This window comes from Danio rerio, chromosome 21, assembly GCF_052040795.2.
Source record: "Danio rerio strain M-AB ecotype USA chromosome 21, GRCz13ab, whole genome shotgun sequence".
NCBI classification, from domain to species: domain Eukaryota; kingdom Metazoa; phylum Chordata; class Actinopteri; order Cypriniformes; family Danionidae; genus Danio; species Danio rerio.
This window is the reverse complement of record NC_141041.1, coordinates 23,706,823-23,729,927: the sequence shown is the minus strand read 5'-3', so window position 1 is coordinate 23,729,927 and position 23,105 is coordinate 23,706,823. Positions and strand designations below refer to the sequence as shown.

General features: G+C 34.7%; 3 protein-coding genes across 8 annotated transcripts in view; 2 read left to right on the top strand and 1 right to left on the bottom strand.

Annotated features, from left to right (window-relative positions):
- Positions 1–5,844, top strand: part of skp2 (S-phase kinase-associated protein 2, E3 ubiquitin protein ligase) — a 10,867-nt gene extending 5,023 nt beyond the window's left edge. For both annotated transcript variants that reach the window (NM_001082837.2, XM_087300085.1), the window contains exons 6-10: positions 568–666; positions 1,881–2,008; positions 2,117–2,168; positions 2,253–2,360; positions 4,846–5,844. In NM_001082837.2, coding sequence (NP_001076306.1) covers positions 568–666; positions 1,881–2,008; positions 2,117–2,168; positions 2,253–2,360; positions 4,846–5,047 — 589 coding nt within the window. In that variant the 3' untranslated portion in view covers positions 5,048–5,844. The remainder of the gene's footprint in view (positions 1–567; positions 667–1,880; positions 2,009–2,116; positions 2,169–2,252; positions 2,361–4,845) is intronic.
- Positions 1–23,105, top strand: part of LOC147838831 (odorant receptor 131-2-like) — a 1,093,102-nt gene that overhangs the window by 301,126 nt on the left and 768,871 nt on the right. The gene's annotated exons all lie outside the window — the stretch shown is intronic.
- nadk2 (NAD kinase 2, mitochondrial) lies at positions 5,479–23,105 on the bottom strand. Of its 4 annotated transcripts, none has more exons than XM_087299577.1 (13): positions 22,709–23,105; positions 22,189–22,435; positions 19,215–19,303; positions 19,044–19,132; positions 16,732–16,813; positions 16,553–16,636; positions 15,507–15,643; positions 13,234–13,321; positions 12,950–13,093; positions 12,816–12,871; positions 10,765–10,818; positions 8,061–8,184; positions 5,479–6,563 (listed from the first exon to the last, which is right to left on the bottom strand). In XM_087299577.1, the coding sequence occupies exons 1-13, from the start codon at positions 22,717–22,719 to the stop codon at positions 6,428–6,430; spliced, it is 1,341 nt and encodes a 446-aa protein (XP_087155703.1). In that variant the 5' UTR covers positions 22,720–23,105; the 3' UTR covers positions 5,479–6,427. The 4 variants fall into 4 exon arrangements, with proteins under 4 accessions (XP_087155703.1, XP_087155705.1, XP_087155706.1 ...); NM_001003465.2 differs by having other exon boundaries at positions 6,241–6,563; positions 12,950–13,045; positions 22,709–23,081; XM_087299579.1 differs by lacking the exon at positions 10,765–10,818.

The following is a 23,105-nucleotide window of genomic DNA, read 5'->3' as shown; positions in this document are numbered from 1 at the left end:
GAAACATAGACAATATTTATGGAAAAATGAAACGTTTCCTTTATTTACTAAGGCAAAGTGTTTTGATTTTGGGAGAGTAGGTTATAATAATGTAAAATTAAAATAAATTTGGCCTTGTACGAACCTCTAAGACGAAATTAGGTGTTTCATTTAGCCTGTAATGAGTGTAATTGTGTACCAGCCAGTGTGATGTTTCATTAGTACACAAGCGAACTACAAAGCCCCCTGTAGCCTACATTTAAAACCTTTTGTATGCTGATTAAAAGGAATAGCTGAAATTTTACTGATGCTTTAGTCAATGTAAATTAAATTTGTTACATTTGGGTTAAATGTGCATATAACGCAGGATTTGAAGATAAGAATCGTATTTGTTTCTGACACATTTATGTTGCCAAATCAGGTAAGATGCAAGATGTGGCCAGATATAAACGGGCCCTAAAAGTTTTGCAGCATTAGAATATCTGCTAAGCCATTGCTTTTATATTCTGTTTGTGGTTTTGTACAAATGACACATTTCATAAGTTGTGACTTGTATTTAGATTAAACTTGTATTTTGCTTTCTTGCAGTTCTCTCGCTCAAAATCCTGAGATTATCCGGCTGAATTTATGTGGCTGTTCTGGCTTCTCCCCTGAATCTCTGACTGAGATGCTGACAGCTTGCACTCGGTAAGATTAACTGGTGTAAACGATTGAAAATATAGGGCCTGTAAAGATCATTTTTAAAGGTCTTATGGTCAGAAAATCTTTAATAAATAAAAAAACAGTAAAAACAGGAGTTGTAAATTCTCGCATGCCTCATGATCAGATTTCTTTTCTGAGGGTAACTCTTATAAATGCAACTCTTATAAAAATTATTTTTTTTAAATCGTTATTTCCTTTCAGCGGTATAGGCTACACAACAGCCCCTTTCACACAGTGATAACGACTTTACCGGTAAATTCAAAAAAGCGCTGTTCACACAGGCGAGGACGTTACGGAATTTTTCCGGAAAAGAGCATACACATACATCGCAAAATGCCGGTAAATTCTGACATCATTAACTAGAAATGACCTCTAAACGGCTGCGCTTGTGTTTGTAAACATTTGACTACATTACAAACTCTTTGGATGGATTAGTATTGAGTACAACTCCAATGAAAACAAAGAGGATCACTTTCGCATGTCGAGATGTTCATGATATGTGTGTGTGCTGGCGCTATGGGCGCTCATGGGCACAGGCTAAGCTTGAAGGTAAACAAACAAACAATGGGTTATCATAAACATTTTATCGATAATTATTTACACAGTTAGCATTAAGAAGGAACATAGAAACGTTATCTGACCAACATCTAGCAGCTAAAGGTGTCTGGAAAAATATTCAAAGGCTTTTATTCTAATGAACCGCGCGCACGTGAATGCGTCTGACTGTTCTTATTGGCTAAAGCAGGTGTCTCACGTCAGCACGTTCTAGACGTGGACGCGCTCTTTCCGGCAATCTTCCTTCTGCATTCACACAGCGCAGCATTCCGGCAAATTACCGGTAATCTTACAACTTCTCTTTCTGGAAAATAGCCACAACGAATTTACCGGTATTTTTAAAAAGGGCCTGTTCACACATACAACCTTTCCGGAAAATTGCCGGTAATTTTCCGAAAAGGTCTGTATGTGTGAAAGGGGCTAACCTTTGCACATATGGTATTAGGAATAAAAGCACTTGCATCTAATGTTTTAGTTTTCAAATATAAGATTAATATAGACAGATTAAAATGATCTGGGTACTTGAGTAGCAATAAAGCCGAATGTTCTTAATATGTATAATAAGCTTCTTAATATAGACAATTTTATTGACATTATATCTGCATCATGCATACAAGTGCACAACCTCCTGTTTTTCATCCCAGAATTGAAGAAATGAACGTGTCGTGGTGTGACTTCAGCAATCTTCATATTCAAGCCATTGCCAGCAACATTCCCTCAAGCGTCTCTCAGCTGAACATCAGTGGTTATAGACAAAACCTCACAATGGAAGGTGAGGAAAGCGTGGAGCTTCAGCTTGATGCAATTTATTATTTTTTTGTTCAAGCATAAAATAACTTTTTTGCTTTTTTTAATGTTTTTTTTTTTTTTTGTGTTCCAGATGTCAAAGCTATAGTAAAAAGATGTCCAAACATCACAGACCTAGATTTAAGGTGAGTTGATGATTTGGAAGTCTGACCAGAAACCTGATTGTAAACTGCAGTTGTTTACCGGAGTGATGCTTTCTCTCGTTACAGTGACAGTGTGCTTGTGACGACGGACAGTTTTCCTGTCCTGCAGCAGCTTTCCTCACTCAGACATCTGGGACTGAGCCGTTGTTATCAGATCCACCCAGCTTCTCTCATGTAAGAAATGTTCAGTTCACAAATACAAATATTGTCATATGTCTGTAAATAAGGGCGTAGTGCTAGACATTGAAATGTTCAGCACTGGTTTTTCAATTCTCAACAAATACAGAGTTGTTTTAAAGATATAGTACATACTAAAATGAAATTTCTTTCATTTTCTCATCCTCAAACTTGTTTGTGATTCTTTTTTCTGTTAAACACAAGGGAAGAGATACTGAAGAAAAAAAATCATTGACCTCCATAGTCTTTCCTACTATGGATTTCAATGGCTGCTTTTTTTCCAGCAGTCTTCAGGATATCTTGTTTTGTGTTCAACTGAAGACAGAAATGTATAGAACTTTAGAAACTCTTGAAGTTGAGTAAATGAGGATTTTTCATTTTTGGGTGAACTATTGCTTTTACTGCTGCATGGCCAAAGCTCGACTTGAAACTCCTAGTTTTATATATTCTCATTTTAGGTGATCAATATTGGTTGAACAGTTTTAAAAGACTAAATTTGAAACCTTTTTTATATTTAAATTGAGTCTAAAATATGCATTTTTTTCCACAATTTTGTTGATTTAATATAGCAAGAAAATCTAATTTGAATAAGGTGGTTTGGGTTATATTTGTTAATTGTTGCCTTTTAATGCTCAAGTGCATAGAGCTCCTTATTTAGTTAAAGCATTCCCTGTAATATGTCTAATTAAATTTATTAACAGAGCCACATATGGTTCACTAAACCACTTTTTAGAAGCTACTTCATGGATTGAATTGTTATGCTGTTTATTGTTAATTTACCTTGGCCAATATGCAATGCTGTTATTGGAATCTTGCTACTTTTTGTTTTCCATCTAAATGTATCAATCATCTAAACAGCTATAGGCTTGTCACAATAATCAATATGTCATGCATAAAGCTGCGGTCACACTGGACTTTTCTCCCCATAGACTTCCATTCATAAGCACGCGAATGCGTCAGACCGGAAATCCAAGTTTGTGCATCAAGTTTCGCAGTTCTCTGCGTTGCAAAGTTCAAGCTTTGTGAACTCTGACCTGCGAAATCGCATCACTTGATTGTGTGGGACCAAACGAAGATCAAAACATGACCTCTCTGAACAGAAATTTAAAAGAGGGAGGAATTGCTCCCTTTTTGCAGCACCTTATGACAGAATTTTGCACGCTTAAACTCTAGTGTGACTGCGGCATTACTTGGGGATGACCTCGATTTTTGCCCTTGCTGTTTATTAACAAATCCACAAATAACATTAAAGCCTTTTTACAATGACATTTACATCCTATCTCACTGGTGTCAAAGTTTACAATTAGACATTTACCTAATAGGACACTTAAGGACATTTATCTTTTTAACATGAAAATTCTTCTCATTCTTAAGATTATTTAGATTCCATAATTTAAGATTATTTAGATTCCATAATTTAAAGTGTTTGTTCCATTTGCATTATTGTGCTGTTTAAATAGTCATTATAAAATCAGTGGCATAAAATAGTCTTAAAATGACAATAATATTGCTTATTGCAACAATTTCTGTGACAATATATTGCACAACAACAATTCCTTATCATAATAGGCCTAACCAGCTATGCATTAAGATTTTGAGCCAGTTAAAGGAACACTCCACCCTTTTTTTGCAGATATAGGCTCATTTTGCAACTCTCATTCGTTCAGCAGATCACTGGGTCTGGCAGAGGCATTTTTAGCTTAGCTTAGCAAAGCATAGATCATTAAATTGTATTAGACCACAAGCTATAAAAATAGTTTCAATAATTGCCCTGTTTAAAGCTTGTTTTCTAAGTCAGTATGGCTTGGAATTATTTTCTCGTTCTGGTGTAATAATCAAGAAGCTTTGCTGCTGTAGCATGTTCACCATCAATGCTACATGCACTACACCAATGACTGTTAGTAGATAACTTGACTGACCAGTGTCTTGCACAGGACGAGTCATTGTGTGTTCTCATTATCAGTCTCAAGGCAACAGTCTGAAACAGCCAATCTAATTCACCATATGTGACCCTGGAGCACAAATCCAAAGGTTTTATGTTGCATGGCTATATTTTTGACGATAGCCCAAAATGGACTGGGCAAATTTTCCTATTATGCCAAAAATCATTAGGATATTAAGTAGAGAACAGGTTGCTTGAATATATTTTGTTAATTTCCTACTGTACATATATTCAGCAGTTTTTGTTTTTTATTATTAGCAGTAATGCCCCTTGCTAAGCACTTAATTGTGATAATTTTTAAAGGTGATTCCTTAGTATTTATTAAATTTTTTAATAAAAACAATTTCACTCTCAGACAGCAGGTTTTCAAATCTGAAAGCGAAAGTTCACTTCATGAACAAACACAATGACATTTTGTTTCAGACATTAATGATATTCATCCTACTTACACCCCTACTGCGGGCACGCGTGTGTGTGTATATCAATATATTTCTCTCTTAAAGCAAACACTAAATAATCTTTTGTTTTTCCCTTATCCAGCGACTTTGAAAAGTTTCTGAATCTGCAGACCCTGGAGGTGTTCGGCCTCATTCAGGACAGTTACCTTCCCATTCTCTGTAAAAGCCTGCCGCACATCCAGATCAACACGCAGCCGTTCTCCACTGTGGCACGTCCCACCTCGTCCTCACGGAAAGACCGCACACTGTGGGGAATGCACTGCAGACTCGTCTACAAACATTAATGCTTTTAATCCAACATCATTACAAGGGAAACCAAACTGTGTTGTCTTTTAATAATAGTCCAGATCTCTCTCCTTGCGCCCAATTACAATTGTGATTTTAAAGAAACGTCTCAAACATCACTGTTATTTCCTGTCCTTTTATATTGTGAACGTGACAATTGTGTTGGAGATCCTGACAATCTTGAATTGAATGGTGATCTTGTTTATAAAATAAGGTATGAACAGAGAACAAGATTGCTAGATGTTTTATCTTGCAATGTTTGGTACAAATCATTTTGAAATCCAGAATGTTTCCAGTTTTACTCTAGGATTATCAAAGGACTAGTTTAGTATTAAGAAAAAGGTTTTATGCTTTTTATACTGTTCCTGAATTGAGTTCTGTGAAAGCATTACAGCAGCTGTTTCATAGAGGAGGAAATATTGTGAATCTCTTCCATTTCTCTGACCAGTTTTAATATCGAAGACTTGAATTTTTGTACAACATAGTTGTATTTTTATGAGCTGTTTACATCGTCTGAATTGTAAATAAATGTATTGCTTTTTATTTAAAGTCATGTGAAAATCTTGTTCAGTGTTAAATTCATCGCATTGTGGTCTGTTAACACTTCAGATGTTACTCTCCGACATGTATAAATGTTGTGGTAGATTGCATAATGCAGACAATTTTAAAAAGCACCAATGTTTTACAAAATTGTGCCATATTTTGAGCCTCTTTTGCAGTATACCTTGACCTGATGGAGCAGAGTTTGACTCAATTCAAGCTCTATTCTCAGAAATAAAATGTTTTTAAATAACAACTTCAGTAACATTCATTTCTACACCAACAAAACACTTCAGTCACTCCTTAGTTTGATGGTATGTTTGTTGAATTTAAGTGTCATTGCAACTAATTCTCAACAGATTATCAGTAGACTGTTAGGGTTAGTGTAAGTTGACATGTACTTGCAAAGTTTCTTATAGTCAGTTAAATGTCTGTTGATGGAGCAGAATCAACAGATATTAAGCAGACAGTCTACTAATATTCAAACAGACCATCAAAAAGCGTTAACCAATACTTCTGTGCATGATTGACCCAAAAGTATAATAAACCATCATCTCAAACTGAATTCAAAATATTAACAAAAGCCACAGTTCAATAATTGGGTATTTCTGGGCTGTTTGAATGCACCAAACACTGATATGGTGACAATCTAATGGTGGTGTATCTAGGAAAGATGTGTTTATTCCTGAAAGCTGTAATCATAGACTATGGAAGTGTGATTTTATGTACACTTCATACTCAAACCTCGCTGTTCATCTCAAAGTCTGGCTTTGATGACAGTTCGTTCCTCAATAAATATATTCAAGCTTGTCAAGCAACAGTTTGATGAATCACAGGATTTAATCAAGAATGACAGTTCGCAGCAGGTCCTCCTCGTTTAAGCTGATTGTAGCAATGGCACCGTCGTTAAACTCGAAGGACGTTCCACCGTCTACTACCATGCAGGCATCCCAGCATCTCGAGCGAACGCAAACTCTGTCCAAAACAAGCATTCATGTTAGCATTTTAAAAGCCTTTACAAATATCATAACAAAATAAGGTTTAACATTCATATTTATTAAATGAGGCTCTAAATCAACAACAATTTGACCCAAACCCAAATTTTGAAAATGTTATGATTATTCCGCTCACTGTAATTAGAAATACAAAATACAACTTTAAATGCCGAAAATGTTTTCAAACATGCTGGAAATTTTCAGTTATGACCAATAAGATGCTAAAGGGAACTTTAGTTTAATATCTTTGTGATGTATATATTATTATAGCCATCTTTTCTTTGTGAAGAGTATATCAGCGGTTTAAACTTAAGGCTTTAAAATGCATTTTGGTGACAACGATCAACTGCACTGTTACATAAGCATGCTAGACAGGATGATCAAAACCAAATAGATCATTTGTCTTGAGTCCAAGACACAAGCTGTAAAGGGGGTGGGAAATAATTGCTCATTTGCACTTAAAATGACACACAAGCAAGTTTTGCATCACATAAAAATTGGTGTAACAAATTATCTGTAGAGTATTTTAAGCTGAAACTTAGGCCCCGTTTACACTGCCAGTTAAATGCGACCCAATTCCGATTTTTTGCTCATGTAACAGATCGGATCGGTTCTATGACTGTGTAAACACGAAAAAAAAACCGCAAGCATTCGGATATTCAGAGATTGGTTTCAGGCATCCTTCATGTGGAAATAAATCAGATATGGGACAATCATGTTAACAGGCATATCGGATTTCCATTTTGTACATCATTAAACTTGTGACTATGTGGCACTTCTCCACTTTTTAATGACGTAGAAGGATGAACATGTGTGGAGATGCCGACACGGTAAACAACAACAACAGAGGAGGAAAGAGGTCAGTCGCCACAAAATTGCTCCCACTAGACCTGAGATCTCTCTCATACCCACAAAATCCTCTGAATGGTGGAGGACACCATATAAAAACCATAGGCGCAAGCTGTGATGACAGCCCTCCTCCGCCTCAAATTTTTTTTTTAAAAGTTGGGTGATCTCCGTATAATTTGCAAGACAATTTCTTCCATTGTGGCTGGTGTGGCACAGATGCTAGAACCCACCTTTATGCGCGACGTCGTAAATTGTATGGCAAGTAAACACATTAATTGGATATAGGTCACATTTAACAGAACATGTAAACGGACAGGCAAAAAAACAAGTCTGATATAAGCAACAAATCAGAATTGGTCATCAAGACCTGACAGTGTAAACAGGGCCATAGCAACATTCTGGCGACACCCTAGATCTTAAAAAATAATGAGAAAAAAAATCATAATGGGCCCCTTTAACAGCGTAACAGTGATACTCTGGTATAATAATAGCAGAAATGTTATCAATTTGATCTTCTTTTATGTCATGTTTACACCAGATGTGAACATTTTGTAATATTATAACAGATCTGGAAAGACAATAACAATTTTTTTTTTTTTACAAATAATTAAAAAAAAAAAAAACTTACTTTTTGGCAAAGCCTCTTTGTCGGCTGTTGGAGAATACTCTGTTGACTATGGGCTCTCTCACACTGAAGAACAGTTTGTCTTCCTCTGGGCTGAAGATTAGAGACTCATTGTACGTGTCTGTTACTAAACACACACACAAAAAAAGAATAAATAATGAATAATGTAGCAACTGCATATGAGGGATTCTAGAATTGCGGGAACATTTTGAGTCTCCAAAATAAACCTATTATTTTTTCCGAAAAACTACAATTTTATGAGACAGTTTTGAATAATAGGTAATTATATCAACTTATTTGTAAAAATAATGCTTGTATGTGTATTTAGAGACTGTTTGTCTTGAACATATGAACAACTATACCTTTATTTGACTGCCTCTGCCTCCTGATTCATATTTTCAGCTTCAATTATCATTAAATATTGAAGTCTAATTTTAATCTTTTTTTGATCATTAACATTTCTAAGTTATATAAACACTTGCAGGAAACATCTGATTTTTGTATTATTCATAATTTCAGTAATAAAAACATTTAATATTCATCCCTACATGACAATCCTCAAAGCACTGACAGAAAAAGCATGTAACTTGTTCAAAGTGATTTCACTTCCTCTGACGAAAAACTTAGGAAGGCATTGGAGATTCTTCTTCTTTTATTCATTTGTGCAGAATACTTTACTGTTAACTCTGTTACTGTGACATTTCAGTGAATCTCACATTCAACTTATTAAAGCAACAAGATGATGAAATTACATAAAAAACTGATTTTGGACATAATATCTGGCTTGAGGTTAGCATCTTGCTAAAGCTAAAGTAAAAAATATTACTTCTCTTACGATCACCTCTGTCAAAGGTTTTAAAAGTTTAACATCAAGTTAAACAACAGTTAGTAACAGAATCAAAAGTACACTTGGACGATCATTTTGCATTATTTTACATTAAAAACAGAGGTTAGCATCTTGAGCTAAAGCACAAAATGGTGGAAAATGTCACCTCTGTTACGATTACCTTTGTCAGTGATTTAAAAAGTTTTCCATTAAGTTAAAACAACAATTACTAATAGAATCAAATGTTTACATTAAATGATTTTGCATTATTTTACATTAAAACATATCTGGTTTGAGGTTAGCATCTTAAGCTAAAGAACAAAATGGTTGAAAATGTTTCGATCCCCTCTGTCAGTGGTTTTAAATGTTTAACATTAGTTAAATAACAGTTAGTTGTTCTCTACACTCTCAGAAAAAAAGGTACACGGTGGTACAAATAATATTCCTTAAGGAACAGTTTTGTACCTTTCTAAAAGTTGTACATTATATGGTACAGAAAAGACCTCTTATGATACTGTTCTGTACCTTATATGGTACAACTGAAATGAGGGTACACAATTGTTCTCATAAGATACAAAAGTGTTTGACAACTCCTTTATTACAATATCTATGAAAATAAATATGACTGGAAAGGCAAAGTGATTTTATGAATGATCTCCATATTAAAACATGCATCATTTGAAAGCAAATGTTTTAAGAAACACATTTATTCTAAACTAAACATTCAAGGCAGTTTTAATAAATGTGATGAGCTTTTTCTGATAAATACAATTTCATTGATATCTGCACCTTTTGGCGTTTGCTTTTCAATATGCACATGAGCTGGCAAAAGTCCTGCATATGCAAAGTATCCATGCAGACATTTTTTTATTGCAAAATGAATTAAACATTGGTCATATCTCGTTACAATACTTTTACATTCTATTTATATTTGAAAACTTTAAGAACTTTTAAGTGATTACAAAGGTGTTGTGTGAAAATTGGAGAAAAGATGTTTTATATTGTACATGGGAGAATGAGTTTCTGTAACATTTCTGTGAAGTGTTGTGAAATTTTTAGCAAAAAAGATCTTTTGATTTATGTTGAAGTATTTGTTACTCTTGATTGTAAAGGGAAAAAGTGCATCTACACAAAAATAAACTTAAAAAAACATTATTTAAAAATGTATTTGAAGCTTTATATTTACTGAAAATAAATTGACACATTTTGGATAAAGCAAAATGCATTTAAAAAGTTCTTGAAGAAACACATTCAACACTGTTAGGGTACAAAGTGTCTTGTCACTGTAGTGGTGCCTTCATGGATCAGATTTGTACCTTTGATGATTGTAAAATATTGTGTCAGCAGGTTTTAAAAAACAAAGGTACATTTTGGTGTCCCATGGTACAAATCATGTCCTAAAAGGTACAAACTGCAATGGTACAAATGTGTTTCTTTGTCTTAATGTACAATTCTGTTCAATAAAAAGGTACTGCCCCAGTAATAAGGGTTTGTATCTTATTTGGTACAACATTGTACCATTTTTTTCTGAGAGTGTATCACATTGAGTCATTTTGCACTATTTTACATATACATTTTTGTCTGATGAAGAGCCGGGAGGCTCGAAACGTTACACGCTCTGTGTCAGCCTTTTTAATTTAATAAATTTGTATTTTTGGAGCCTTGGTGTTGCCGCCTTCGATTGACATTTTTTTGCACTTTTTGCGGTTTTGGCTGAGCACACAATTTAGAGAGATGTGCGTGCTTTTGTACAGTTTTTTTTTTTTTTTTACATATAAATGGAATCAGCTTGCTGTGAATTATAAACCTGCACAATCTTAAAATGTACCCACAATTCTATGTATGTATGTATAATATAATATATAGTAATAGAGAACTAACCACTCTCAACGAACTCCCGGTTTAGAGGCACCTCCAAACCAGTCTTTGTTTTAGCTAAAAAATTAAAAAAAAAAAGATACAGGGCTGTCAGATTTCATGCCATTTCATAGAGTTTGTTTTATTTGCAATTTCGTCACCTTAGAATCATATGGTTCTGACATTTTTATCAAAATAGAGTTATTCACACATTCTTATTTAATGTCAACTTACTTACATTATGTGGTGTGTTTTTTTTAAGTAAGTCGTTTACATTTTAAGACTTTTTATATAAAATAAAACGAAAAAGTTTTATCTATAAAGTCAACTCTAGCTTGGCTCTATAAAGCTCTTTCTGAAAATTGAGAAGAAACCTGAAAGTGAAAAGGTGTGTCAATGTGATGATTAACAAGCATTTTTTAACAAGCATTGATATGAAAAGTTAAATTTTACAATGTTGTAAAAGAAACAGTTATTAAAAATGTAATGTATTAAATTTGAAATATTTATTTGTGTATACAGTTGTGTTCAGTTGTGTATACAGCTGAATTATTAGGCTTCCTTTGAATTTCCCCAATGATGTTTAACAGTAAGGAAATTTTCACAGCATGTCTAATAATATTTTTTTTTATCTGTAGAAAGCCTTGTTAGTTTTATTTACTGCTGTTTTTAATATTTAAAAGCCAATTTAAGGTCAAAATTATTAGCTCCTTTAAGCTAATTTTTTTACGATAATCTACAGAACAAACCATCATTATACAATAACTTGACTAATTACCCTAACCGGCCTAGTTAACCTAATTAACCTAGTTAAGCCTTTAAATGTCACTTTAAGCTGTATAGATGTGTCTTGAAAAATATCTAGTAAAATATTATTTACTGTCATCATGGCAAAGATAAAATAAATCAGTTATTAGAGATGAGTTAGGTGACACAGTGACGCAGTAGGTAGTGCTGTCGCCTCAGAGCAAGAAGGTCGCTGGTTCAAGCCTCGGCTGGGTTAGTTGGCGTCTCTGTGTGGAGTTTGCGTGAGTTTCCTCCAGGTGCTCCGGTTTAACCCACAGTCCAAAGACATGCGGTACAGGTGAATTGGGCTAAAAGCTAAAATTGTCCATAGTGTATGAGTGTGTGTGAATGGGTTGCGGCTGAAAGGGCATCCGCTGCGAAAAACAAATGCTGGATAAGTTGGCAGTCAATTCCACAGCGGCGACCCCAGATTAATAAAGGGACTAAGCCGAAAAAAAAAAGAATAAATGAATGACTGAATGAAAGAGATGAGTTATTAAAACTATCATGTTTAGAAATGTGTTGAAAAAAAATAGTCTCTCCGTTAAACAGAAATTGGGGAAAAAATAAACAGGGGGGCTAATAATTTAGACTTCAACTGTATACAGTCAGTGAAACATGTTTCTGTGTTTGTTAAACAGCTCATTTGCTCATTGTCTGTTTTCTTTTAAAAGTCTTTAAATTTAATATTAAGCCTTGAAGGGCAAACACTTCATTTAGGTCATGGGGCATATAATTTTATTAATACAATTCCCATAAAGCATTTAATTAAATAAATATTAACATGTTAGTTATATAAAATTAACATCTGCACTGGACAAAATATTTAGCACAGCCTTGCTTGCTTTATTCAAACAAGAAAAAAAAAATATTCATCCTAAAACATTAAATAAATGTAATAGAAAACTAAAATTTACTTTCTCAAGCATCATCATATTGTTACAACGTCAATTTATATAGCAGACTGCTTGAATTTCTTGAAAAGTAATGCTTCAATTAATGATCTGCCAGATAAAACCTTATAATTCCAAGTGGAAATGACTTCAGAATTAGAGTGTTTTATCTGCATTTACCCTGTTTGTTTTACTCCAACTTGCAAATTGAAGAGAATTTTGATAATGTATATTTAGAGTACATTTAGAGTTTCTGACATGTTAAAGAGAACTGTTAAACACATATTGTTTGCTGAATGGAATGCAAAAACTTTGAAGCTCAATATCTCAAAATCATTGAGAACAAAGATAAACCCATGATTCCAAGGTGACGATCTGTATTTGTGAGTTTCTAACCTATTCTGAGTACATCCTCCACTGCCTGCTCCACCAGCTTATTAATATTGTAAGACCTGGATAAAAGAAACACAAATGATCTGACAACTCAGATTTCATATTGAGAAAATCAGCAAAGCGACGCTTCAGCTTACCAGGCTTTGGATCCAGTTCCAGTGCAAATGCTGAGGCCTGAGCTCTTCTGTTTTTCCCACGGCCCGTCATCAATGGAGATTTCATAGTATGAAGCCCTATGAAGCGAGAGGGTAAGATGGGGTTTGAAGGATTTATACTTCAACCTGTGGCAGACAGAAATCCACAAGTAAGGGCAGATGGGGGATGCATGGAGTGAGGAGGAGTTGACAGTGCTGATGTGAGCGATGGTTGGAGGAAGAGTGTTAAAGCACACACAAAAGTGGACAGGCATGGATTGTATTACCTGGAGGACAGAGACTCGCCAATGAAGATCTCATTGAGCCCACGGACTGGCAGTAAATGAGGCGCTTCGGGACTGTCGTGGGGAGTGCCTGATACGAAAACAATAATAGCAGTATGATTTCTGTGCTGTTTCGCAAGATGGTAATCAGAGTGTTGTATACTTTAAAAGTAAAACAAACATTCCTTAACTTTAAAAGCCTAAGATGAAAATCAACTTTTGTAAGCTGTTTGGACAGAACTGTGTGCAGGTATGGTGTGTCCTCAGTCATATTGGGGTGATAGAAACACAACAAGTTTCTTTTTTAAAATTTCCTGACGTTAAAATAGGACCCAAATCCCAGTGATTTTCAGGCACACCGCAACATGATGTAGGAGTGCAGTTTTCCTCTCTAAACACCTGAATTGATTGACAGATGCCATGTCTCCATAATAACATGTATACACTTGTCCACAGAACTTATTTTTCAAAGAAACTGGCATTAAAATGTGTTACAAGTCTCTGTGATCAGCCGAACCTCAATAATTATTTTTTTTAATTTAAAACATTGTTAAAACAGAGCATGTTCAAAATAAAGACCAGTAAAACCACTATGTAATTCTTAACCGCTATGATCACCATGGCTGCATGGTGTCAGTGACTCTTCATATCAGAAAGGCTTGAACAGACTCCACCGCAAATACATCAAATAAACTTGTCATTTTTTACTTGGACATTTTGGCTTGGAAATTGACTACAGGCTAAATCCAAATAAAGTAGTAACAGGTGCATTAACCTTGGCAGCCCTAAAATAAAATACAAATCAATAAAATGTTTAAATATTGAAGAAATTTAACAAGACAAATAAATTAAATTAAAATTTAGAAATAAAGACTAAATGCTATATCAACATTTTAATATTACTATTATTATACCATAATAATATTAGTAAAATTAATTTAAATAAATATAAATTTACACACATTTTCTAAAGTAAATACTTGGACTTAATGATGGGCTAAAAATCTGCAGATTTCTGCATGTGCAGATTCCGTGTGGGCCTACTTATAATAATAATAATAATAATAATAATAAAAATAATAATAATAATAATAATAAAAATAATAATAATACACAGCAAAATGTCACATTTTTTCATTAATTGAATTTTTGAATATAATTAATGTAATGTATTATAATTTGCATTTATATAGTGCATTTTATTGTGTATGGCCATACACCCAATGCGCTTCACAATCATGAGGGGGGTCTCTCCACACCACCACCAGTGTGCAGCATCCACTTGGATGATATGACGGCAGCCACAGGACAACAGTACCAGTGCGCTCACCACACACCAGCTATTGGTGGAGTGAAGAGACAGTGATAGAGCCAGTTTGGTGGATGGGGATGATTGGGAGGCCATTATCATAAGGGGCCACTTGAAGGCCTTTGGCCAGGACAGAAGTGCCATGGGATTTTTTAATGATCACAGAGAGTCATGGATTTACGTCTCATCCAAAAAATGGTGCCTACTGACAGTATAGTGTCCCCTTCACCTTTACTGGGGCTGGCCTCACTAACACCACTTCCACTTCTAATTAAGCACAATTGAACCAAAATCAAAAACTGCATTACATGAAAACTCACTCATCGCTGTAACATAATATTGAAATATTGTATTTATATTCAGTAATTTTAACATCTCATTCAATTTTTATTTTCGTCATAAAATTAGTATAAAAACACATTGTTTTATTCATTTATATGATCTATTTTCTGCAACAGAACACATTTCATTTACAAAAGCTTCACTAATTTATTAAGTAACTTCCTTTTGCATTATTTTATTAAAATATAATATTAACCATTTTCTACATTAAAAACATTTTGTTTGCAAAATATTTCATTATTGCATCTCTGAGTTATTTATTTTATTTATTTATTTATTTTTTAAGATTTATTTTTGCACTTTTGCCTTTATTAAGTGGATAGGACAGTATTTCAGACAGGAAGCGAAGTGGGAGAGACAGAGGGGGTAGGGATGGCAAATGTCCTCAAGCCAGGATTCGAACTCGGGATTCGAACTGCACCATGTGTTAGCGCTAACCACTAGGCTAAAACATCAGTAAAAAAATACCTGAATTTATTCTTTGGGTGAACTATCCCTTTATGTCCCTCAACATCTCCTTATTGCATTACCCATAAATATGGTGTAAAAAACCATGTAGCGGGACATTTCTGTCTGGAATTTGTGATGTATTGTGTGTGTGTGTGTGTGTGTGGTGGTCTCATACTGCTCTGGGTGCCTGTGCTGATTCGGTGGGCTTTGCTGTGCTGTTGAAGACTCAGCTGCAGTTCATGAAGGTCCACTGGAGTGGGATTGATGCCGGTGCCCTCCAGATGCATGCGGATACGCTGACGCCACTGCCACCTAGAGGAGATAGTCACTTTTTAAAAAAGAGAAGGGGAAAACATAGAGGGAGTAGATCAAGGAAAATAAAAGAGAAAACAATAAAAGCAAAATACAGCTTTAATTTGGGTTTCAGTGATTAGAATGTGTTCTGTTGAATTTCATACTTGTCTGAGCAAACATAATGACTAACACACACTTTATCTTGACTTATAGAAGACCCAATAATGGAGCTTTTTTACCATACATTTATTTAGGAGTATTTAGAACCAGAGTTTGATGATTAAATTAGTATTTTTAATAAATCACATTTCAGCTTTGTGTTTTCAGACACCGTTCTTTTCATTTTTAGACAAAACAGGAGCAATGTTAACCCTAAAAAAAGTTCAGGATTTCAATATTGGGTGGAATAACCCTGACTTTCTATCATAATACATTTTAAAAAGTGACTAACTGTCAATTTCAGTATTTTTTTTAAAGTAAAATCTATATTTTTATTTGAAATTTGAGGAAAAGAATAAGGAATTATTTTCAAAAATACTAAAACACATAACTAGAAAAACTGACAATTCTCACTACTTGAATGGTCTCTTAATAAATGTATATGAATTTTGTTATAAAACAATGTAATTTATTTTTTTTGCTGATACAAACATATATAAATAAATACACACATGGATACATATCCGTCGAATAATTTATTAATAGTTATTAGCTAGCAGCATCAGCAATCCCATAAGGTAAATGCATCTCAAACTTATTAACAGGACATTTATTTATATTAAGATTTCTATGAAATAGCACTTCACACCAGAAGGCATTTAGTAAAGAACATTTGCAAGAGGTGTGCAGAAAAACAACTGCAAATAGGATTACACTGCAAATTGGATTACTGTGGACAATAAGCAAGAGTAAATAAGCAGCAGCCACCTGAAATCTCCCTTCCTGAGTTTCTGCAAGGCCTCAGAAAAGGCGTGTGTGTAGCGGACGGGCAAACACAGGTGACCCTCCGACCTTCACACACAAAACACAGGTAACATTACATATTCATACAAAAAAAAATAAATAAGAAACTCAGTCACTACTAGATGCTGGATTTTTTTTTTTACCTCTCTGGGTCTGTATTGACACCCAATACAGGTTTGCTCTTATCATACACTTTACTAGCAACTAGCAGCATGGTGCCATCACCTATGAAATAAAGCAGTCTGTTAGAAACAAAGATACAGTGGAGATCAAAATCAGAGCTCACTGCTTTGTCCAATCTAAAGTTATCCTAACATAAGAAAAGGTGTAGTTTTTAAAGGTGTATTTTATAAGGTACATATACAGTTGAAATCAGAATTATTAGCCCCCCTTTGATTTTTTTTTTCTTTTTAAAAATGTTTCCCAATTAACGTTTAACAGAACAAGGACATTTTCACAGTATGTCGGATAATATTTTTTCTTCTGGAGAAAGTCTTTTGTTTTATTTCAGCTAGAGTAAAAGCAGTTTTTAAATTTTTAAAAGCCATTTTAAGGTCAAAATTATTAGCCCATTTAGGCTATATTTTTTTCGATGTACAGAACAAACCATCATCATACAATAACTTGCCTCATTACCCTAACCTGCCTAGTTAACCTAATTAACCTAGTTAAGCCACTTTAAGCTGTATAGAAGTGTCTTGAAAAATATCTAGTCAAATAATTTTTACTGTCATCTTGGCAAAGATAAAATAAATCAGTTATTAGAAATTAGTTATTAAAACTATTAGGATTCGAAACGTGTTAAAAAAAATCTTCTCTCCGTTAAACAGAAATTGGGGGGAAAATAAACAGGGGGGCTTATAATTCAGGGCGGCTAATAATTCTGATTTCAACTGTATTCTAAAGCACAATATGTAAAACTTAATGAGCTACATGACTGCAAATGTTAAAAGGCTCCTTCAGCAACATGAGATTCATTCAACGGTGCTTATCTGAATGCTGAAAGAATAAAATGGCAGCCCAGAGTCCTAATCTAAACCTGATAAATCTCTTTTTAAATTCCTTGGTGACAAGTAATGTCCTGTGAGACACTAGTGATGTTAGAAACTAGTGTTACGGCCGCAGTCGTATGTTGGTTGTATTTTTTTCAACCGTTCCTACTCTCCCTCTCCATGCCTGTCACTTCTGTTAGGTTCGCCTTCGCAACCTAACAGTTGATGGGTCAGGAGACTGGTCTATCATAATTGGGCGATGGGTTATATATAAAAGTCGTATGACTTCTTGCAAACACGTAAGAAATTTATTGTTAGACACCAGGTAAGAGGTGAACGGCTTGTTTTGTTTTTTTATTTAATCTACAGTTGTGTATGGGGAAAAATACAGCACAAGATACTGAAGACTTTTCTTTTATTTGCATATGTTTCTAGCGAGGTAAGAGGTTATTCATGAGTTGGAATTGTTTTGTTATATTTCTTTCTTTTGTTTGACTTCACTATCATCTCTTACTCCTAAGTTCTTCTAATATTTAGTTTGATACTTTTTTTTACTTGCAACTTTATTGTATAATTTTATCGTTATTGTAAATATTTCTTTGTGTGTATGTCTGTGTGCGTATATATATATATATATATATATATATATATATATATATATATATATAAAAGCCCACACACAAAAAAATTGTGTGTGTGTGTGTGTGTGTATATATATATATATATATATATATATATATATATATATATATATATATATATAAATAAATATAAATAAATATATATATATATATATATATATATATATATATATATATATATATATATATATATATATATATATATATATATATATATATATATATGGGCATTTCTATGGTTTTTACTTTTGTACATTAAATCACTTTTGTTGGCATTTGTGTTGTCCATGTCTTTTGCTTCCAACATTACATGGTAAAGTTGAAACACCTTTAAATGATATTCCTTTTACCCTAGACTACCCTCAAAGAGGTTGTAAAATTAGTGATGTTACTGTCATTTAAAGCACTTTGTATGTTATATTTTTACAATTTGTATACTTTCTACTTCTTTCTCACTGCTGTAGTGATTGTAAGACAAATTTTAGTTGTCTTACAATCACTGTGTTCTCCATAAAGTTAAAAGTTATTAAAGTGGTAATATATGCAAACATACAAGGAGTGAAAACTATATTTTACATTATACAGTCAAGCCTGAAATCATTCATACCTCAGGTGTATGATTAATTTCGGGCTTGACTGTATATAAGTATAGAGAGGCACAACTAAAAATATTAACAATGAAGATTATGAGATTTCTCAAAAAACAAGCGTTCATAAATCGCTCTCTAATGTTGATTTCCACTGTACATCTATTAAGTCCTGTAAGTACCATCTTTCAAAATTAAACTGTTATAATATCAAATGTAAAAAAGCAAGCTTCACCTCCAGCAGAGATGATGGCATCGGCCCATCGTACCGTCTCCTCATCATACTCTCCTCTTTTTACAACACGCACCTCAATCCCCTGTTTTCTACACAGAATTAAGGTCTTGTCAATACTGGAAAATTATGCCAAATACTTGAAATAACTGAGATTTGGGGGGTTCATCTTACTGTAGACTTTCCACAATATGTCCAACATTGAAGGTGTGTATATTGTGCCTCTCCAGAAGCCCACTGTAACTCGATCCTTTTAGAGCAAGCTGTGATAGCAAGCAGAAGACAGAATTTTATAAGCTGTGTATTGATTCTTACAAATAAATATGAACATCATCTTTTTGTATCGAAGTATGTTAGAATCTGTTAGAACTGTTTTCAAGTATGCGGCAGGTATTGTTTGTAGTAACTGAAAGGATTGTTAAATACCTATTGTTAAATACTCGAAGGGATAGTTCACTTAAACATTTTTATTTATTTAATCACCCGCCAGAGGTCATGCATGATGTAGGTGATGTAGGTGACCTTTTTTCTTTAGTAGAATATTAAAAGGTCACTTATTTGACCCATTTTTTTAAAGATTTAAGATAAGCCTTTAGTGTCTCCAGAATGTGTCTGTAAAGTTTCAGCTCAAAACACCCATCAGATTATTTATTAAACCTGTCAGAATATTGAAATGACCTGCTCTGAAAACAGTGTAGCTGTTTTTGTTGCCTGTGCCTTTAATGCTAGTTCTCCCCACCCACTGTTCCCATGTGCCTGTCAGAGTGTTTCAGTCTCCGTCTTGTTTGCGTCAGACAAACAGCACAGTGACATACATGAAGGAAGCGGATCTTACGTAACGTTTGTGAGAAACATTACAGTAAGAACTTTCCCAGTGATTATTTGATGTATTTGTTGAGGAGTTAATATGCTTATTTCACGCAGTCGCCATTATAAAGAATGAAAGCGAGGCTGCGGAGGGAAGAAACCGGGAAGGATAAGATCAGCACTGTACAAATGGCAACAACATGCTGTGAACCCAAACCTCCAGCTGTTGCCATGATTTCAAAATGCAAATATGCTGTGAACATCACTTTTATATCATTCAGTTAAGTTTAATTTAAACAATTAAAACCATATTAGGCATCAAACAACATCACAATCTCTGTAAGAGTAATATGCTTAAGTGTCCTCCTAGACTTCGGTTCATTGCACCAGGTAAATACTGCGAGGACACTACTCTGCTTCAGCCTACAGTATATAACCCGGTGAGTATTAAAACAATGCAGTCTTCTGTAGCACACCCTCATGTTGTCTGTAATGGTATTGTCCGGTACTTAAGTTTAAAAAAATTGTTATTTCCTGCTAACATTTAAGCACAGCTGAGTGTGTTCTTAAACAGCTGATTTGCCATAGTTTTCACCAGTGCTCAACAGAAACGGCTGCGATTGGCCGTGAAGGTCATCAGTTCACCGCTCTTCACAGATTGCAAACATAGCTGCATGAACACTGGATCGTTTTAAAGCCGTAAAGATCAGTCGATTCATCAAGCGGATCGCTTGTCTGTGTTTGCCCTCGGTAAACATCAGTGAAGTGCAGTGAGCTGACGACCTTCACGGCCAATCACAGTCATTTCTGTTGAGCACGTGAACACTATGGCAAATCAGTGGTGTTTAAGAACGCCATCAACAGTTCCTTAAATGTTAACGGGAAATGGACCTTTTTAAAGAATCAGTATATTAACTTGAGTATGACAAATGGCATCTAAAACATGTGTTCCGGAAAGAAAAAGTTAGCTAACTAGTGCCACTTCCTTAAGCTGAACATTTATTTTCACTATTCATTCAGAATGGACCTTCAGGTCACTTGAAAGGCAGTGAAATGATAAATTTGTGTCACTTTCTCTTCGCTGAGAAGATATAGAGCCAGGTATATTCCTGTGTGACTCAGGCGATACTTCCTGGTTTATTCCCAACACAGCCTCGATTTCGTTGTTTAAAATGGCGGCCGTATGCTGTATGGACAAACCTCTATGTTAATGTACAAAATAACCCTGATTTAACATCCACAAGCCGGGTCTGAATCGTCCTTTTTCTAATTATACTGTCATGCGGCTGTGAAGATAAAGATGGTAAAATTGCTGTAATTCTTTACAAACATGCACTGTTTTAAAAACATTTTAAACTTGTAAAATTCATTCTTGATCACATTTGACGATGATTGATGATCACAGCGAGCTGAACAGATCTTTTAATCTTGGTTGCTTTGCGCACGTCCTGTCTTGTTGATATGATTATACGCATTACTACAGAGACATATATGGCTGTTAATCCATTGGGGCGCGGGTAAACTGCACTCCTACGTCATGTTGTGGTGGGCCTCAAAATGGGAAGGATTTGGATCCTATTTCAAAGTCAGGAAATTAAAAATAAAGAGACTTAATGCGTTTATATTACTCCAATATGACTGTGGACACACTAAACCTGCACACATTTCTGTCCAAACAGCTTTCAAGAGATGATTTTTATCATATATGTCCTTTAAAGGAAAGTTTCAACTGAATCTGTGGTCCTTGGTGATCCACATAATGGCAGTAAATGGGGATTCTTTTTTATTAAATTAAATTAAATAAGTCACAAACTTGCATACTTTCGTCACCGAAATCTACTGGTGTGCAATCAGAATACATTCACATATGTGCTGAGAACTGTTTGACCAGGCTGTGAATAAAAACTTCTTTAATGTTCTACTGAAGAAAAAAGTCATCTTTGATCACCAGAGGGTGAGTAAAATAACAGGAAATAATTTTTAAGTGAACTATACCTTTATGTCCATTGCGCTTGCTAGTGAGAAGACAATATTTTGAGTTGAAAACAAAAGTAAAATATTAACAGAAGTGTTCTGTAGAGTAAAGTGTTAATATAAAACGATTGGTTTGGTAAAAATGTTTAGGTAAAATTATCTTGTTTACAAAGTTAAAGTTCTTTCTATAATAAAAGTTATCTCACAATCAAGTAAAAAAAAAACGAAAAAGCAGACACATTCTTCATAGAAAATATGTCTACGAGAAATATGAGCTGTCCCTTTAAAGGCACTGTAACGGATTAAAATGGTGCTGAATGAGATGTGATAAAGAGGTTTATTCACCTCTCGATTAGTATCTGCTTACCAGCTGTTTGAGGTCCTCCTCCGACAGTCCCGCATAGCGATATCTCTGCTGCTCGAACTCATATCGTGTGGTTTTAGTCACAACAGCCACTTTCGCAGGTCTGAAGGCACATTCAGCTTGCGAAGCAACTTTACACACGGCGGTCTGATGAAAACACACACGACTGCAATAATAGCTGCCAGAGAAACCCGCCAATACTGCATTTCCATAGGAGAGAGATTTCCTTACAGCTCGGGAGAGCATTATACTACCGGGAAATAGATGAAAACCAGAGAAATGTAACTATAACCATTCAGGGTTTGACTCCCCTTCTGTTTAAGACAGAAAGACCACCAGTCAAAACTACTCGTTCATTATAGGTTTGAAAATGCTGGAAGTGCTTTTCAAAGTGAATAAAAGCAATGCAAACTGCACTAACACACAATATATGTATCTGCAAAGATGTAAGTTAGTGTAACTAGCAGCATTCAGTGACTGGCAGATCACCTGCTAACAATGTAAAGAAAGCAGCTAATCTTACTTTCTAAACATATGACCAGAGCAGATATGAACGTGATGGATCTGACTAGTAGGATGTTATTGGCCAGACAGAAGGTCACATTTGCTGAGTTTCGTGCACGATGTCCTCTCGGAGTATGTGAACTGCTAGCTGATTAAAGCTGTCAATTTTAGCGTCAAACTGGCCACCAACACAACTCAACCTGTCTGAGCGCAGTGAGCTATCACATTCCCGTCTATCTATCTGCCCTCGGACATTTGAACGACCGGAGCCCGAGTCTCATACACGATATATTAAAGACTGACGTGCACAGCTTGCTTAATACAGCACTTCAAATGACAAACTTCAGGCTAATAAAAACATCAGATCCAGCACTCATACACGCCGCCATCTTTAAAGCACGTAGTGCTGACTCGGT

Coding starts and splice junctions, on each gene's coding strand:
- nadk2 (XM_087299577.1), bottom strand. Junction 12,872..12,949: donor GGAACTGGATCCAAAGCCTG/GTAAGCTGAAGC, acceptor TCTTTTATCCAG/GTCTTACAATATTAATAAGC. Junction 8,185..10,764: donor CCGGGAGTTCGTTGAGAGTG/GTTAGTTCTCTA, acceptor GTGTGTGTTTAG/TAACAGACACGTACAATGAG.